The sequence below is a fragment of the Ananas comosus genome, linkage group 19 (genome assembly GCF_001540865.1).
Source record: "Ananas comosus cultivar F153 linkage group 19, ASM154086v1, whole genome shotgun sequence".
Classification (NCBI taxonomy): domain Eukaryota; kingdom Viridiplantae; phylum Streptophyta; class Magnoliopsida; order Poales; family Bromeliaceae; genus Ananas; species Ananas comosus.
In genome coordinates this window covers 153,417-172,437 of record NC_033639.1, presented here as the reverse complement: position 1 = coordinate 172,437, position 19,021 = coordinate 153,417, and the positions used below count along the sequence as shown (strand labels likewise).

Below are 19,021 nucleotides of genomic sequence, written 5' to 3'. Positions count from 1 at the left end.
GAACCATTGGATACAGACCAAGAAATAGAATAGCTATGTTCTTAGTTATTCAGTTGTCCGTCAAGCTCACACACACCATAAATTAAACAGCCGAACTGCTTCAAGATCTGGAAACGTCTTAGAAGAAGAGATAAAGTACAAATCCAAATCCGAGTCCGAGTCCACATATAGGCAAATTTGTCAGCTCTACAGCACTAAATGCCTCTCGCAAACTCTCATATAGAATCTTAATCAGCTCCGGATAACTCCTACACATGTAATTAGATGACATGACAGCACATAGCCTATCAATTTTTAATGTAATGTAATGGATGGACTAACACACTCATCCTGTGAGAAGACCATCATAAGAGATCTGCATAAAAGCTATACTCCGGCAACTTTTGTTTTGATTTTCGATCGATAAACTTACCAACAAAATTTGTTTGATCGGTAATCCAAAAAGAAGAAGAAGAAGAAGAAGGAGAAGAATTGTCACCCAGTCGAAAGAGGTAGGAATAGAAGATGTTGGTGAAGCAGATGTCCTCGGCGGCGAGGACCCACCTGCCGAGCGCGGCGTCGGCGGAGGGGAAGCCCTTGAAGCCCCACAAGAGCGGATCGTCGAGCGTGGACATGTGGTTGCTGACGGTGAGGAGGGGGCGGGTCGGGGGGCGGGAGGCGACGAGGCGGAGAAGGGTGTCGGCGTTGTGGACGGTGGTGGAGTTGAGGAGGGCGGCCACGGCCTTCGCGAAGCACCCCGCCGCCAGGAACACCGCCGCCCGCGGCATCCCTCCCAGGTGCTCCGCCCGCCCCGCCCACCGCAGCGTCCTCCTGCCGATCCCCCCTTCCCCCACCATCCTCCTCCTCCTCCTCCTCCTCCCCCTCCCAACCCCACCACCCCCACAGCCTGCAGGCTGCAGCAGCCCGCGGCGACTAGTCAGTCTCCCCTCCTCCTCTTTCCCCTCCCCGACCCCTGCGCACGTTGGGCTGGGCCGGGCAGAGATCTGGGAATTAAACTATTCCGGCTTTTGTTTATTTATTGTTATTGGGCCCAATTAATTATTCTAGCCGGCAAGACTTGGGGCCTGTTATGGGGATGCCGATCATCTCTATGTTTTGTGTACCAACATAGGTTCCGTTTTGGGGGTGTAACGTGGATCGTGCCGGGCCGCAGAGGCCCACATTAACCGGGTCAAATCGGGCTAGAAACCCGCCCGGTCCGGTTTATAATCCGTGCAAGGCCGTGTCGGGCCGAAGCTACCAAGCCTCCTGCCCAACACGGCTCCTGGGCCCCGAAGTTACGGGCCATGCCGGGCCCTTAAAGTTTCTATTTTTATTTTTTTTTTTAAAAAATATAATATGTAAAATATAAACAACAAATTATTTCTATTTAAATTGATATTTTGATTATAAAATTTAAAATTTATTTAAATAATTATAAAATAATAAATATGTAATTTTTTGAAAAATATATGAACTTTTATTTTTTAAAAAAAAAATAGAGAGGATTTTTAGTCCGATGGACTAAAATTGTTTGACCTTCTCCCCATAAGCTCAGACCTTGGACCTGGGGGTTCTGGCCATGTTGGCCTGGCTGGCACGGCCCAAGCAGGCCGTGACGTGCTGGTCCACGAGCTTCTTCTCGGCTCCGCACGGCCTACGTCCGTTTCGCGTGCTGGGCCATCGGGACCAAGTAGAGAGGCCCCAAGCATGGTGCTGAAGTTTGAGCCGGGCTGAACTGTGCCGTGCTGCAGCCCGGCCAAATCCGGGCCAGGCCGGGAGGCCCAACAAATTAATAACAGGGCAGGTCTCTTAGGCCCCGTTTGGTTCGGGGAATAAGCGGGGATAACGAAAGTTATCCCCGCTATTCCGCCAAACAGGATCATTTTTTTACCAAAATATTTTATCCCGGTCAAAGCTTGCTATTCCCGGTTATCTCGGAATAGCAAGTTTTTTACTATTCCACCATTTTGGTGGAATAGTGCTATTCCAATGCTTAATTTTAAACTTAATTAAAATTATAAAATGAATTAAAACTCAATTATATAAATATAATATATTATATATTATAATACATTATTTTTATTATAAAATTATTAATTGTACTATATTAATACATATTATTTATATTTAAATATTATAATAAATTTTATAATAAATTATATTTAAATATTATAATAAATTAAAATTTAAAATTTAAATAAATTTAAAATTTAATTTTGATATTTTAAATTTTTGAAATTTTAAATTTGATGTTTTATTTTTTTAAAATTTAAATTTGATCTTAAATTTAAAGTTTGAAATTTAAAATTTAAAATTTTGAATTTAAAATTTGAGATTTTAAATTTTAATTTTTTAAATTTAAAAGTTAAAATTTTAAATTTTGAAATTTAAAAGTTAAAATTTTAAATTTTAAAATATAAATACAAAATATAAAAATTCAAATTCCAATATAAAAAAAGGATAATATTATTATTTTTATTTATAACTACACACTTTAATTCTTGTTCCATCTTATCTAACCAAACGCTATTTTTCTTATTTCCAGGAATAACTCAATTTTCATCCAAACGTAAAATTGATCTAATTTCCGCTTATACCTCAATTTATACCTATCCCCGGAATACCCACTTTTTGCTTATCCCCGAACCAAACGATACCTTAATTCATAGGTTGGCTATCGTGCAACGTGCCAAAATTCTGGTTCCACAGAGAGCTCAAGAGAGTTGCAATGGTATGTCAATGGCGCAGATCCCTGGCTATAACTTCAACCGCCTCGTCCTTCTCATCCCGTCCTTCTTCTGCAACTCCCTCCCTCTGTTCGTCTTCTTCCTCCACCCAGCCTCTGCTTCATCCTCCTCCCGAATGGATAGAGCCCTTCGTCGACCTCTCCGACCTCGCACCCCACCGCTACCCCTCTGCCTCTCCAGGCAGGGCATATGGCGATGAGCAGGAGCAGGAGCAGCTGCAGCTGCGGCTGCGGCGGCGCTCCCCGTCCCCATGGCTTGCTCGAATCGTCGGCCTCGTCCTCCAATCCCCCTCTCCCTCTCCCTCCCCCTCACTTGAGTCCCAACTCGATGACTTGTGCCGCACCTTCCTCCTCCGCCTCTCCCCCGCCTTCGTCTCCCACGTCCTCCGCTCCCCCGACATCCGCCGCCGCCCGGGCTCCGCGCTCTGCTTCTTCCGCTGGGCATCCTCCAAAAATTGGCTCCACCAGCAGCAGCAGCAGCAGCAGCAGCAGCATCTCCTTGATTCTTACGTCTCCCTCCTTCATGCCTTCGCCTCCTCTCCCCCCGGCCAATCGGCTAGTGATCGTGTCCGTGAGCTGGTGGCGGAGATGCTGAGTCGAGAGGATCTCCTGTCGCTGCTCACTCCTTGTGCTTCCGCGTCCCTGATCCAGAGCCTCGGCGCCCTAGGCTTGGTCGAGGAGCTACTGTGCGTCTGGCGCCGGACGAAGGAGATTGGGATCGAACCCTCCCTCCTCACCTACAACTGCCTCATGGATGGCTTGGTGAACTCCGGCTTCGTCGACTCTGCCGAGAAGGTCTTCCGTGTCATGGAGCAGCCCGACGCAAAAGCCCGCCCAGACGTCGTCTCCCGCAACATTCTGATCAAGGGCTACTGCAAGGCGGGCAGAACCCAGGATGCCCTCAACCTGTTCGGCCAAATGCAAAAGGAGGGTGCCGAAAATGCGTCGTCCGCCCCCGATAAGATCACGTACCTCACTCTTATCCAGTCCCACTATGGGGACGGCGCCTTTCTCCGATGCCTTTCGCTCTATCGGGAGATGGAGGAGAAGGGGTTGGAGATCCCTCCCCATGCCTGCACCCTCGTCATCGCCGCTCTGTGCAAGGAGGGGAAGCCTTTCGAGGCGTCTGCCGTGCTCGAGAGAATGCTCGGCAGAGGCTGCGGGGCCAACGTCGCCATTTATACTGCTCTCATCGACTCGTTCGCAAAGTGTGGTGCTGAGGAGCAGGCGATGTCTCTTTTCCGCCGAATGAAGGATGCCGGGCTCGAGCCCGACGCGGTCACCTATAGTGTGCTCATCAACTGCTTGTGCAAGTCCGGGAAGGTGAGCGAGGCGATGGAATGGTTTAGGTTCTGCTCGGAGAAAGGTGTTCCGGTGAACACTATCTTTTATTCTAGCCTCATCGATGGCTTTGGGAAAGCTGGATCGGCGGACCGGGCGGAAAAGCTGTTTCATGAGATGGTAGAGAAGGGTTTCGTGCCGGATTCGCATTGCTACAATGCCCTCCTGAACGCGCTCGTAAAGGCTGGACGGGTTGACGATGCGTGTGCTCTGTTCAAGAGAATGGATGGTGAGGGTTGTCATCAGACCGTCTACACGTATACGATACTTATCGAGGGAATGTTCAAAAGACACAAGAATGAGGAGGCGCTGAAGCTATGGGGCGTGATGATCGATAAGGGAATTGCTCCCACAACTGCTTCCTTTAGAGTCCTTTCTACGGGCCTCTGCCTTTCGGGAAAGTTCAACAGGGCGTGTAAGATTTTGGATGAACTAGCACCGATGGGGGTTGTTCCTGAGACGGCTTACGAGGATATGATCAATGTGTTGTGCAAGGCCGGCAGGTTTGAGCATGCCTGCAGGTTGGCTGATGGAATTGTGGAGAAAGGCCGTGAGGTGCCTGGTAGGGTTAGGACGTTTATGATTAATGCCCTTAGAAAAGCAGGAAATGCTGATCTGGCTATCAAATTGGTACACAGCAAGATTGCTATAGGCTACGACAGATTTGGTAGCATCAAGAGGAGGGTAAAGTTCCAAACTTTGTTGAACTAGTAGGTGGATTACATGGCTAGATGATTCGATAGGCTCTCAAGAGTTAACTGCATCTGGCCCTTCTCTCATTGTGCTTGCCCCGTAGAAAATGAAAGTGATCTACAAACAGTTTCTGGCATGGATCTGCATTTTTAAACTTTCTCCTTTTTCTCTCTATATTTTTGTTTTCTTTTTTTTTGGAGATTCTGCTGTGAGATGAAGGGAGCTCCAACAGTGGATTTTTTAATTTTTAAAATGGTTTTCTACATGGGTTTTCCATTAATTTGATGCCCAAATTGTTTGTTTTTGGTGCAATTTGCTATAATGCATTGTTTGTGTATTTTATGGTTTAAAGGTGTTTAAAAAAGTTTGATGCCATTTTTGCCTATTGTTTGTGTCGCATTGTATTAGATCTCTTTATTCGACTCTCCAATTTTTCTTTTGTTGTTTTCTGCTTATCTATGAGATTCTGTTGTAATAGGGGGAGCTTAATTTCTAGTCCTTTTGTTTTCCGCAATAGTTTTTTTTTTTTTCGGTTGACAATGACTTTTTAGTTGAACTCACGGGTTACTAAAATTTTTACACCAGCACAAAAAGAGAGTAGCTAAATCTATATATATAATATTTTTTTACCAGCTAGTAATTTTTTGGATAAACGCACCGTTCGGTCCTCAACATGAGGTGTTGACACTGTTGATCTTCAAATTTAATTATGCAGTTTGTCTAGCAATGAACTCTTGAATTGTTGTAAGCAAATACATAATCCCAATTTAGTCGACTAATCATGATGATTTTTAATATAGGAAGTTCGTAACATTGTTTTAATGTGATAATGCCCAATAATTTGATGTCACATCAGTTGCGTCAGCGCTGTCAACTACAAGGCTTGACTTGCAACCAATCTGAAGTTCGAGCTCCAAAATTAAAACAAATTTAAAATTTGAAGTACTTGAAGTGTCACCCCCTCATAGGTTTAGGACCAAATGTTCGCTTTACTGTTGAATGTTTTGTTTTTTATTTATTATTTCTCTTTCATAACTGACTTCGCCCCACCAGGTGAAGTCAGTTATTGGCGTTTCGGAAAAGTGGAGTAAACGGAACAACACAGATTGGGCATCTAGAAGTCCAAAAACAACTTCACTGGGCCCCTTCAACACCTTTCACTTTCGGTTTAAACAAGAATATGCCCTAAGTTGGATTGCTTAATTGCTATTGTTATTTTAGTTTCTGGATGTATAGTGCCATAGGAAGCTTAGAACCTAGCCAACTGCTGTCATCGGATTATGAAAACTGCTGCATACACTATAATCATGCAAAAGTCCATAGTCCATTCGCATTAAATTTGTCCATTTTGGGTTAACTCATGCTTAAGTTAGATCTCTTACAGTAAAGAACAAATAAACGTTTTATCTTGTTTTGGTAAATTTTGGTTGTTCTGTTCGTGCTCTTAAATTTGATTGAAAAGGTTGTTTCAGAGTTGTGCAGTCAAAGATGAAGTTAAAACTATTATTGACACATGGTGTTCATCTTTCTTTCGTGCAGATTCTTCGCAACCTATTCTAATTGAACTGCGACTCAAGGTAAAGAAAGTTTCTCATATTCCAATATATGATTTTTGTCCTAACTTTGTTGAACCACGGAGTCTAATTCTCTTACTTCTTTCTCTGCCCCTTTTTTCTTTTTTTTTTTTTTTTTTTTTTGGGGTAAAAAAATTTTTTCCCCTTTTGTTCTCTCATTCGATGTTGTTTCTAGAATTTTCTCGATTGAAGCCTTCGCGTCGGCCTAGGTGCACATTGCAGAATAAGGTTCATTTACATCCATCTTACGACACTGGAGACCCTCGCAAAATTGCACTCCGTTCGTCAAAGAATGAATTCGGAGATATTCGGGGTTTTTCCGGGGCTGCTTATCTTTGAAGAGAGGGATGACCCAAACGACTTCTTCGAAGCAGGGTATTTTTGCTTGCTGGATCTACACGTGTCTAACGTAATAACGGCAAAAATATTTTTTAAGAATAATATCAGTATCTATCAAGATATTCTCACTTCCACTTTAAGTAATATACAACTAAGACACTTTTTTCTTGTTATAGGAGCTTGAACAAAAGCTGCTGGCAATCTAAATGCTTCAGCTCTTAATCATTTTCTTTGGAATAGCACTCATACGAGAAGGTCCAATGCGGACGGTTTCATTAGGATTGGACCTTGGAACTAACTCCAATTCTGCATCTTTTATTCGATATACAGTCAACAGAAGGTTACACAAATCCATGTTTGGAGCTTGTAAGATCTGGTGCTTCCGATGTCTATTTCTGTGTCAAGACTGTGATATTACTAATGCTAGCTCTATAGAACTAGCAACATAGAGAATGTTGAACAAAGAATAATGATTTTAATTTTCACGCTCATCTGCGCGCGAAGTGTAAGTCCTATTCGCCATGACCTGCATTTTTCTATATCATAGTATCGCCAGATAGCAGTTCCATAATGAAATTACATGTTCCAATTGAAAGATTGGGGCCATTGAGCCTTAGGCTTTTGCAGAAGTGTTGTGAGTTAAAGGCTAGCTTTGGGAAGCACTAAATGGTGCTTTTCTCATTAATTTGCCTCCAGTACTTCATGCTGGTCAGGCAAAGCAGGACTTCATAATGGAGCTGCGAGGCTTTAATGAAGAAGCTCATTTCATGCTTCTCCACTACGCAGCAGATGTTGCTCTGACTTTCATTTGCCTCCAATAGCTTCAGCTGCAGCAAAGAAGCAGCTTCAGAGCTCGTGATAGAAGCTCATTTCAGCTTTCACCCACAGCAAATGTTGCTGACTTCTCATTTGCCAATCAGCCTAGTACTGCTTTGCAATTTAGAGACGGTGTTCCAGAACCCAACTCAAATGGGACCTTCGTCCTCTTTGCTTGGCAGGAAATGAACTTAGTGGAAATGGAGTCGGTGCTCGAGTTGGTGCAGATCAGTATGCTGCAGATGCGATTGCCCTCAAATCAATAATTGACGACATTTATCAAGGCTTCCCTGCTAAGCCATTGGTTATAGCACCAGGTCAATAATTGACGACATTTATCAAGGCTTCCCTGCTAAGCCATTGGTTATAGCACCAGGCGGCTTCTTTGACGCAGGCTGGTTCAGTGAGTTTATTACTAAAACAAAACCAAGCTCATTGGATGTAATCACCCACCACATCTACAATCTTGGTCCAGGTATTGTAACAAAAACCTAACATTAATTGTGCTCAATGAAGATCAAAAGTAAGGTCATGTAACTTATCAAATTTGGCAATCTTTCTTAGGTGTTGATGATCACCTGATCGACAAAATTCTTGATCCTTCGTATCTTGATGGTGAAGCCAGTACATTCAGCAACCTGCAGGGAATATTAAAAGCAGCAGGGACTAAAACTGTTGCATGGGTTGGTGAGGCTGGAGGCGCTTACAATAGCGGCCATCATCTCTGTTAGTTACTCCCTTTGAAACTTAGACTCTAGCCCGCAAAGTAGCCTACAATTCTTTTCCCTTCTTTCCCCATAAAAATTCAACATTTCATCAAGTGTTCTATATTAGTCTTAATGAAATCTATATATCATATGGACGACCAAAATTCATCCAAAAATACCCCATAAGTTCAAAAATCAATCCAAACTTCAATGGAGTCAATCTAAGCTGAAATCTAGACCTAAATTTACTCAATACTAATAACAGACTTCAATGGTTTATCTAAATATCAAATTCTAATAAAAAATAAAACACTTTAAGTTCCATGCTCATACTCAAAAGAGTTTTTGTATTCAGCTCCACAATCATTCATCAAGTTCTCACTCTATATCTATAGTCGGAGAGTCGTACCCATTTTTAGCACTATGTCTAAAATCTTCAATTTTCTAGGTTCCTTCTATAAACATCAACATTATTAAATCAGCCACAACATTATTAGACCTGGTGATCCATTTCAGATCCCAGCGGTAAAATTTAAAAAATCTACAACTGTTGTAAAGCCCCACAAAACGCTCTTTAGGCTCATAGGTAAAACGACCCTAAGGTTTCATGTAAGGGAACTAATAACAGAGCTGGTTTTATTCACGGCCAATACAATGCATCTTGCCAAAATTCAGGTTATTTTACTCTGTCAGCAGCAAAGTTAACTCTGTCAATATTGGTTTCATTTATAAAATCCTCTTTTAATCACTACCAATTCATCGTACAAACACCCATACAAACAATTTGAACCGTCTCAAGCTGAGTCAAGTTGACTTTTAAGTAATTTTCAGGTTAACTTGATTGCATGCCTAGTTTTACATTAATTATATCTCATTCTGATAGCTACTAGTCCCAGGACTCGAGTTTCAATGCCATGCTGATGGCAACGCTTTCTTGACCGCTACTGCAACCTCCTTGTCTTCTGCCACTCCCTCTCCCACTCCCTCTCTTCATGCTTCCTCCTCCTCCCATGATTCATCCTCTTCCGCAATGGATAGAGCCCTTCCACAACCTCTCTGACCATATTCAAGAGCCCAAACACCTGAGAAATTCATTAGGACTGGTACCCGCTCCCACTGCCAAAAAAAAAGGCTCCCAAACAGATTCTTCTGACTAAAACAAATCACTTTGTATGACTATTTCCATACTAGAGATAGAATATACACCTTAGCTTGGTACTTGATAGCTTACATCCACCGAGAAAACAAAAGTGCGGAATCTCGGCATACCACTTTGTAAAAACCTTTGGAAACCTTTACAAGTAGTCAACCATCAAACTGTAGTCAATTGTTTGAACTTTGCACCGATTTTCCTTCAAATTCCCATAACAACACGCTTAACAACAGACCTCAGCTTCAGCTCAAAATCTCAACGATGGAAGTATCAATCCTATCAGTTACTTCTCATTTTTTCTATTCAAAGCCCCAAAAGTTCCTAAACCAGCAAGAAGAAAATCAAAATCTTCTGCTGGAAAGAAAACAACAAATGCCCATTCAGAATTATCCAAGGGAAAGAACTTTTCCACCTAAGACCCCAGTCCCTCAACTTCCCAAGTTACTCTAAAATGATTAATAACATAGATTTCACGAACCTTAATCAGACTAAACACAACAAACCAGACAAAGAAACGAGTAAACTGTGCAATATTGATGAATAGATATTTACTCTGGTAACGAAGAAATCATTTTGCTGAGGCCACATATTAAGCAGAAAAACTGTTAACAAAAGCATAAAAGCATAACCAAGCAGAAAATACACTGCAATATTCAAAACGACTTCTCTGAAGAATTACAATAGAACTTACTGACCTCAAATAAACAAAAGTGCAAGATAACAAACACAAAATTATAGCAGTAAAGGAAGATGTTATCAGGTATAAAAACCAATGTCATACTGACACACTTTCTAGAAGCGGGAACAAATTGAGAAAGATGCCACAACATAAGAAAAACCAAAAGAAGCAAGCTAGTACATCAAAATACACGATATATAGATTAACAAACAAAAACTAGCACAATTCACAATGAAGATCAAGCGGCAAACCTCTTTAACTTATGAGTTCTCTAATTCTACTAAGTGAAACTGTTTATTTTCCAGTCTCCCCAAGCCAAAGAGAGAAAATTCTGCACGTACTGCTACGGTAGTAGGAGTGGATGCATCCTTGACCACTCTATTATTTCAAGATTTATACAGTGTGATTGCGCACGAAAACAGGCCGGAGAAGAGCGGATTTACAAGCGAAAGAGGGTACTATCTATCAAGCAAGGTCGGTTACCTCATCTTACATGTACTTCTCTTCGAACGAATTTGTGATGCTTTTGCTGCCGCCGCCGCCCTTCCTTAATAACAAGCAACAACCTTAACGGAGTCTGCAGATACCGCGGCGTCGATCTCAGTGCTGAGCCCACTGGATGCTCTTGAGGTCGATCCCTGCCTTAGCCATCTCGTAGAGGGGGCTCATCTCCCGAAGCTTCCGCACCTGCTGGACGGTGAGCTCGACGGCGCGGTCGATCTCGGCCTCGGTGGTGAACCTGCCGATGCCGAAGCGGATAGAGGTGTGGGCCATGTCCTCGTCCACCCCCAGCGCCCGCAGCACGTAGGAGGGCTCGAGGCTGGCGCTGGTGCAGGCGCTCCCGCTCGACACGGCCACCTCCTTGAGGCCCATCAGGAGGCTCTCCCCCTCCACGTAGGCGAAGGAGAGGTTCAGGTTCCCCGGGTAGCGGTGCTCGACGCTGCCGTTCACCACGACGTCGTCGACCCGGGAGCGGATCCCCTCGAGGAGCCTGGCCTGGAGGGCGGCGATGCGGCGGTTGTCGTAGTCCATCTCCCGGGCGGCGATCTCGCAGGCGGCGCCCATGCCGACGGCGAGCGGGGTGGGGACGGTGCCGCTGCGGATGCCGCGCTCCTGGCCGCCGCCGCTCATCTGGGGCTCGACGCGGACGCGGGGGCGGCGGCGGAGGTAGAGGGCGCCGACGCCCTTGGGCCCGTAGATCTTGTGGCCGCTGAGGGACATGAGGGCGACGCCCATGCGGGCGACGTCGATGGGAATCTTGCCGAGCGCCTGGGCGGCGTCGGTGTGGAAGGGGACGCGCTTGTCCCGGCAGATGCAGCCGATGTCCTCGAGAGGCTGGACGACGCCGATCTCGTTGTTGACGGCCATGACAGAGACGAGGCCGGTGTCGGGGCGGATGGCGGCGGCGAGGGCGTCCAGGTCGACGAGGCCGTCGGGGCGGACGGGCAGGTAGGTGACCTCGAAGCCCTCCTGCTGGAGCCAGCGGCAGGAGTCGAGCACGCACTTGTGCTCCGTCTGGGTGGTCACCACGTGCCGCTTCCTGTCGCGGTGGAAGCGCATGAGGCCCTTCACGGAGATGTTGTTGGACTCGGTGGCACCCGAGGTGAAGAACACCTCCTTGGGGTCGGCGCCGATGAGGGCGGCCACCTGGGCGCGGGCGGCCTCCACGGCGGCGTCGGACTCCCAGCCGTAGAGGTGGGTGCGGGAGTGGGGGTTGCCGAAGCGCGACAGGTAGAAGGGCAGCATGGCGTCCAGCACGCGCGGGTCCACGGGGGTCGTCGCCTGCATGTCCAGGTACAGCGGCCGCCCCGATATCCGCACGCCCTTCATCGATATCACGCCGCCGCCGCCGCCCACCTCCTCCTCCTTCTTCCCCTCCCCCTCAGAGGCCGAGGCCGAGGCTGGTGCTGCGGCTGCCGCCGCTGCTGTGGATAGGCGTCGGCGGCAGAAGAGGAGGGGCAGGCGCCCGAGGAGGACGCGGGAGGACGACGAGGTGGACATGGCGACTGCTGCCGCTTCCCGCTCGCCGCTCAACTGGAGGAGCAGAAACTACTACTAGTTAGAGGGCGAAAGTGCTAGAATAAATTCTGAACGAATTCGTACTCGGTAAAACAGTGCCGTTTTCGATGAGATACCAGTAGTGGTTGATTTGATATTTTTTTTTTTTAATTCACTAAACAATCAAAATCTTATTTAATATCCTATAATATTAAACGTGCCCTAAGTATAATATGAGAGTAGCTCTATTCTGTTAAAAAGGTAAAATTATTTTTTATCGAGTTATTCTAGAATTGTTTAGAATAAACTGATTTAATCGGAATATCTATTTATATTTTTTCTATGTATTCTGTAGAATAAGAGAGATAATTTTTATTGCCTCTAATTTATTTCGAAATCAAAATAGAGCATTCAAGTTTATTTGAAAAAATGTTAAATTTTTGTGTGATAAAATTTGTAAATGTGGGCTGTTTGTAAGGCTACAGCTACAAATAATCACAAATAAATTTTATGTATTCCCAAAAAAAAAAAAAAAAAAAAAAAAAAAAAAATCACAATATCAGGTCAAGTGTAACGCCGTCCACAATTCCTTGACGCGAGGCGCACGATATTTCTTCGTTTCGGCAGCACCGCCCCCAAACGCAAGGAAGGCAGAGAGCATATAATAGTCGGTCATCCGTAACGCCCAAACAAGGGAACGAACAAAGAAGGGCTTTTGGGATTGGGGTTCCGCCGTCCGTTCCCCCCCTCCTCACTCTCTCTGTTCTTTTGCAAATAAATTCGTTCTCTATTTCACCACCACCACCACCATCGCTACCACGAGAGAGAGAGAGAAAGAGGAACGATGGCCTGCTCCTCGGCGGCCCCTCACCTCTGCTCTCCTCCGCCCAGAATTCTGGGTTCGGAACAAGGCCGCCGCCATCGCTCCTCTCGCGCTCCGTCCGTAGCCCTGCCCTCCTCCGCCGCCGCTCTCAGAGGAGCCCCCTCCCCTCTCCGATCCACCGCTCGCCTCCCCCCCTCTCCCGTGCTTCCCCGGTAAAAAAAATATACATATGCAAAGAAGAGAAGAGAAAGGAGAAGAAAAAAAAACTGAAAATTGTAGGATAATTCAAATCACCATTTACTTTTAAATTAACCTTGTGCTACAGAGCTGGAAGAGTATGACCTGCAGTTCTATATCTCTCTATTGATTGTTTTTTAAGTCCGTATGTAATTCTCAGCTCACTGTGTTCCCTAGACAGTTGGGGACTTTTGGTGCGTGTTACTTAGTTTGAAACATGACTGTAACCAGCAACTTATGCAGTTATGCGGCCTCAAGTCAAATTTTTTACTTTCTTAGAATATGATAGATTGCCTAATACAGAATGCTCTATCATGCAAACTCATGATTATGAGGGCCTTGCTGCGGACTAATCAAGCAAGCTCCTAGGTTGCAATCACAATGGAAAAATTCCCCAAAAATGCACAATTTATCTCCAGATTACTTCTTCTGGCATCCAAGCGGGCACTTAATCTAGCTATAGAGTTTGAAAATCTTTAGTTACTCTTCCTGTACTTACATTTAGGTGGACAAGTGTCAGCGCGCTTTATTGGCTCCAATGTGTAATTGTAACTCTTTTACCTTTCTGTGAATGAAGGTGCCTCCATGTTGGTGGGTCGAAAAAATCACGAGTTATTAGAGCAAGGTTGGATGGTTCTCGGAGACAAAATCTTCGGACTATTGATGAGTCGGTGGCTTTCGGGATTAACAGGGGACAACTTCGATGCTTTTCTTGTTTTCAAGGTCATCGTAGGAACAGATATTCCCTTAGGAGATGTGAACCGTCTGTTTTCTCAGACAAATCGAGTCTCCCATGTCAGAAACTGCTCTCTGGCAGAAAGACAGTAAGTTCCAACATTCCTTGTACTCCCTTTCCGATATCTACTCTATGAATGTTATTCACTTTTCTATGTGACATTTATCTTCTTTAGATTCTGTTTTGACGTAATCAATCAGTGATAGTTTAGAGGCGTCTATAGAGGATTGTAATTGACGTTTGAAAAAACTTGCCAAAATACATCAAAGGACAAGCATAAAATTGATGAAGCCAAATCTCTATACAGTTTCGAGAAAAGGGAAGGAAAATCTAGGTGGAAAAGCCAAAATATTTTTGGTAAGAAAATAAATATATCCTTTTGAATTTTGAATGTAATTTGAAAAGAGTATAAGCACATGTGATTTATTGTCGTAGTCATGTTATTTGGATTTCTCTTCAACTGATGTAGGATTTATGTTCCGGAGGTATCATTGGAATGGAGAAAAAGTATTCATTGATTGTTATAAAACTAAATATCAGTTAAGTTCTCATATTTTCTTTTACAGAAACTTGTTTTTTTCTTCTTCTACAGACAATAGTTTTTTTCGACCAAGAAGTTAAAAACTCTGGCTAATCTCATGACTCTTGGTAGCTTTCTTCCTAAGTCCTACCTCCTCTACTTATGCTTCAATGTGTAATTAACTTATTTAGCATTGACAAAAATTCCGTTATTGTCTTTACTCTAAATATACCATTTTGACTATATTAGTACTCTTCTAGTTCCAAAATCTCTAGAAACATATTACAGTCATACAGTCTGCGGTAACTGATCTTTGTTTGCTTTTTAGGCAATACAATGTGCTGCTTTAGGTCCCGAGGAGCCGCATGTAGCAAGTACGACATGGTCAGAGGGAATCCTTGAGAAACAAGGTTTACCTTTCTGGGATCCTGAAGCAGAAAATACAGAACTAGATGGTTTTCTTAGTTCTCCACTTCCTACTCATCCAAAGCTACACAGAGGACAACTGAAGAATGGTCTACGCTATATTATATTACCTAATAAAACACCACCTAACAGGTAAGGATATGAGTTCTATTGATATTGGAATTCTGCTTAACGAGGTTTTTCTTTTATATTTTGCTGATAACTCATTGCTATCTCTTCATTATCCTCCAAGTTGACGGCCTGCTTGTTTGAAAAAGAATAAAATTTATGCAGGAGAAATATTGGATGATTTCTGTGCATGCTTGTAGTGCAACTATCTCATCGTTAGGTTTATACTTTATTTTTTGTTTGTGGTTTATTATACTCGCTTTGCTTAGAGAGTAACCCAACCGTCGCGCCAAATAGCAGTACTCTCTGCTGGAATAGGCAAACGGAAGCCTTTGTCTTAAAAAAATAAAAATAAAATTGAAGGCCCTTTATGCCAGGCAGTTCTGCCAAAATGGTGGGATTTGTCATTATAGCAGTTGTAGCCTTCTTTGATATTGAAAGGTGAAGACAATCCTTATTACTCTTGTGATCGCAACGCTTATGCTGTGCTGCCTTAGTGAACAGCTGCCAGGTAAAATATGAGGTATTTTTACTATAGCTTGAGATAGCAGGACAAGTGGGGGATAAAAGAGAAATCATCTTGCAATTCTTGTCTCCTATCTGAACTTGGAATTGTAGTTTTCCTGTAGTTTTATTGTTGTTGTTAATCAAGGTGCTACATAAATATATCACATACTGTGATTTGGGATTCTGTTTTGTACTTGGATCATCTGTCAGATTAAGATTCAACCCTTTAACATTTCTCTGTGATGCTTATTTGATGCTGACATTGCAAAGAGGCATAATGCAGGACAGGGAATCTCTCTATTAGTATTTGGAGAAATTTATCGTCTACTAAAGTAAATAGAAGATGTTTATTTGTAGATGAACGAGATTCGACAAGAAAGAATTTTATTGTTTTGACCGCATCCAATTGATCTACAATACTGGACAGGAATTTAGAGATTTTCTCTCGAAACTGATTTAAGGACCAGTGGCGTGCATAATATTGATTTTGTGTGTTAAAGTTGGCTTGATAAAAAGATATGTTGTATTTTTATGAGACAAGCTATGGCTACAATCAGCTTGACGAATGCAAAATGAACTTATACAGATTGCCAGTAGCTTTTGCTTGGGTGTTCATGATGAATGTCTACGAAAAGTGTTGATTGTATTGTTGAGTTAAATGAATTTATATCCAGCTCTGTTGTATGCGCTTTGACAAAGCACTATAACAGAATTCAGCATACTTCCTTTGTAGTTGTTAAGAAAAAATGCAACCATTATAATTGTTGTTTTTGTAATGGTATCAAAATTTCCAGGTTTGAGGCGCATATGGAAGTTCACGTCGGATCAATTGATGAAGAAGATGATGAGCAGGGGATTGCACATATGATAGAGCATGTTGCATTTCTTGGAAGTAAAAAGCGTGAGAAACTGCTTGGGACAGGAGCAAGGTCTAATGCTTATACTGACTTCCACCATACAGTGTTTCACATCCATTCTCCGACTAGTACCAAGGTTTTTTTGCTTAACTAAAATTGCCTTAGTTCCAAGTTTTTGATTTTGAAGATAATATGTCACTAAATGTTGCTTAATAATTATTAGTTAGATTTACTACTGGTGCTATGTTAGTTAGACTGCTAAAATGTGCACCCACAAAAATTTGTTGGGGTTCTAACTATGTTACCTCGCATAAATTTTCATGCTTGGTGGATTGATGTCTTGTATATTTCGCTCTTTAGGTAATTTATACATGATATTTGTTAGACTAAAATACAGAAAACCCTCCTATAAATACCTGCTTTTCACTTTCTCCTGTGACTTTTAAAAACCTATATTTTGCCTCCTCAAAATTTCAAGTTGACACACTTAGCCCCTAGCCGTCAGGGTTTCGTCACTGTTCTGTACCGAAAATGCCTTTGAAAATTGTGGAAATACATTAAATTTTTTTTTTTTCCCTTCCAGAACAAGTAAGGGCAATTTGGTCATTTCGCCCTCCCCGTTAATGTCGTAATCCCTTGAAAACATCCAATTTACTTTCATGTTCCTTAACTTAGTATTGCTTAATGAGAAGTGCATACTAAATTGAACAAGATCTTGATGGGTGTAACTATGACAGGACTCCGATGAAGATTTACTCCCATTTGTACTTGACGCTCTGAATGAGGTAACGTAAGCAGTAGTTTGTTATCTTGAAGCATTCATTTATATGTTTGCATGTAACTTTTTCATGGCTTGATATACCAGCAAGAGTGATTAAACTTTATTACTGTGGCTAAATAAGTTTTAAAGATAGGCAGTTTAGAGCTCTAGAAAGTCTACTTGTAAAGGTGATTTAGCTACCTTCATGGACATAGCACCCTTTCATAATGTAAGAAGCTCCATCTAACTCAAGAGGTGGTATTGAATAGCTTTCTATCGAAAATGCTTTTTTTCAGTAACTCTTGTATGCTATGTAAAAAACCACTTACTAGAGGTAATAAAACCAATTTAATGATACATCATAGCGCTTTGCAATACTAAAATAATCCGCATAAAAGTGAAAGCAGATATAAGAATTTTTTTTAACAGGATAAAACATGACGTTAACTTTCTTGTTTTAGTTTTAAGTGTGAAATTATCTATCAATGCTGTGAGAGTATGTACTGATTGCAAATCATTAAGGGCTTAGCTGGGGATTAAGCGCTAGTGTTTTATTGTATACAACAAATATAAGTGCATCAACGAGCTTCAATGATTAAATGCTGCCTAGATAATTGTTTTGGCTATGCGCATATGAATAGGATTCATAATTCTCGCGTTATTTTTTGGACACTATGAAAATGGCATTAATTTCTACACGTTTCTTAATATTGTATACTAATTATCTTAATAGAATGTATAACTATATTCAGTAGAAGTAAGAATAATTTCTTAGATTTAATAATTCATCACAATAATAGGAGCCACGCATTGTTTATTTGCTGATGCCATGAAGGATGTTGGTTGGCTTATAATGGCCCACATCTTCCATTTGTGGTGGGGAGCCAAGTGGGCCAAGTCACAGTGTCAAAAATGTTCGTGAGGCCAGGTTGGGCTGAGTCATCGTTCGAAGTGTATCGTAAGGTTGAATCGGGTAGTAGTCACAATCGAAGACGACCGTGCGCTGTATTTTATACACTTAAGGTCGGCTTTGGTTCAAGGGTATAAGCGGGGATAACGAAAGTTATTCTCACTATTCCTCAACGGGATGATTTGGGCCGGATATTTTTATCTCGGTCAAATACGCTTATCTCGGAATGCTTAGGATTTACTATTCGGCACACATATTCCACCCATTTGGTAGAATAGTTCTATTCCGATATTTAGTTTCAAACTTTATTAAAATATAGAATTGAATTAAAACTAAAATTATATAGAATATATATATATTATATATTAATAATATATTATGTTTATTATATGAAATTAATTAATTGTATCTATATTAATACAGTATTGATTTATATTTAAAGTTATAATAAATTACTTTTCTTTAAATTTAAGTTTAAGTAGAATTTTAAAGAAAATTTATAAATTTTTTAAATAATTTTAATGTTTTATCAAATTATAATAAATTATTTTTTATAATGTTCCCACCGCCTATCCTCTTATTTTAAAATTAAAAATTTAAATGTTAAAAATTGAAAATTTAAAACTTTATAATTTGTAATTCCAAAATTAAAATTTATATTTTAAAAATCAAAAATTTTAAATAAAATTTTAAATTGATTATTTTAAAATTTTATTTTATATTTTTTCAAATTTAAATTTGATCTTAAATTTAAAGTTTGAAATTTAATTAAACAATTTTTGAATTTAAATGAGATTTTAAAATTTAAAATTTTAATTTCAAAATTTGAAATTAAAAAAAAAATTTTATAATTTAAAATAAGAATGTAAAGATTTAAAAAAATTAAAATTCAAGATATAGATGAGAGGCTAAATATGCATTTTTTTTTATCTATAAATGTACCCACTACCTTCGTAATTCTAGTCTTATCTAATCCAAACACTATTTTTCTTATTCACCCCAGAGAAAAATCAAATTTTTCATCCAAATCGCGAAAATTGGTCTATCTAATCATTACTCTGAATTTATACCTAACCTGGCAAATAGGCAGTTTTTTGCCTATACTCGAC

General features: G+C 41.5%; 4 protein-coding genes across 4 annotated transcripts; 2 read left to right on the top strand and 2 right to left on the bottom strand.

The window, feature by feature from the left end:
* Window positions 11–836, bottom strand: LOC109725049 (N-acylphosphatidylethanolamine synthase-like). Its single transcript, XM_020254101.1, has one exon. The coding sequence runs from the start codon at window positions 834–836 to the stop codon at window positions 345–347; it is 492 nt and encodes a 163-aa protein (XP_020109690.1). The 3' UTR covers window positions 11–344.
* On the top strand, window positions 2,652–5,027 carry LOC109724566 (pentatricopeptide repeat-containing protein At1g03560, mitochondrial). Its single transcript, XM_020253423.1, has one exon. It carries the CDS (start codon window positions 2,711–2,713, stop codon window positions 4,778–4,780), a length of 2,070 nt encoding a protein of 689 aa, XP_020109012.1. The 5' UTR covers window positions 2,652–2,710; the 3' UTR covers window positions 4,781–5,027.
* On the bottom strand, window positions 10,019–12,099 carry LOC109724869 (cysteine desulfurase, mitochondrial-like). The gene has a single exon (XM_020253819.1). The coding sequence runs from the start codon at window positions 12,029–12,031 to the stop codon at window positions 10,631–10,633; it is 1,401 nt and encodes a 466-aa protein (XP_020109408.1). The 5' UTR covers window positions 12,032–12,099; the 3' UTR covers window positions 10,019–10,630.
* On the top strand, window positions 12,645–17,170 carry LOC109724870 (stromal processing peptidase, chloroplastic-like). Its single transcript, XM_020253821.1, has 5 exons — window positions 12,645–13,063; window positions 13,666–13,912; window positions 14,673–14,902; window positions 16,180–16,378; window positions 16,980–17,170. Exons 1-5 carry the CDS (start codon window positions 12,873–12,875, stop codon window positions 17,034–17,036), a joined length of 924 nt encoding a protein of 307 aa, XP_020109410.1. The 5' UTR covers window positions 12,645–12,872; the 3' UTR covers window positions 17,037–17,170.

Coding starts and splice junctions, on each gene's coding strand:
- LOC109724870 (XM_020253821.1), top strand. CDS start 12,873: ATGGCCTGCTCCTCGGCGGCCCCTCACCTCTGCTCTCCTCCGCCCAGA. Junction 13,913..14,672: donor TGCTCTCTGGCAGAAAGACA/GTAAGTTCCAAC, acceptor TTTGCTTTTTAG/GCAATACAATGTGCTGCTTT. Junction 14,903..16,179: donor AATAAAACACCACCTAACAG/GTAAGGATATGA, acceptor CAAAATTTCCAG/GTTTGAGGCGCATATGGAAG.
- LOC109725049 (XM_020254101.1), bottom strand. CDS start 836: ATGGTGGGGGAAGGGGGGATCGGCAGGAGGACGCTGCGGTGGGCGGGG.
- LOC109724566 (XM_020253423.1), top strand. CDS start 2,711: ATGGTATGTCAATGGCGCAGATCCCTGGCTATAACTTCAACCGCCTCG.
- LOC109724869 (XM_020253819.1), bottom strand. CDS start 12,031: ATGTCCACCTCGTCGTCCTCCCGCGTCCTCCTCGGGCGCCTGCCCCTC.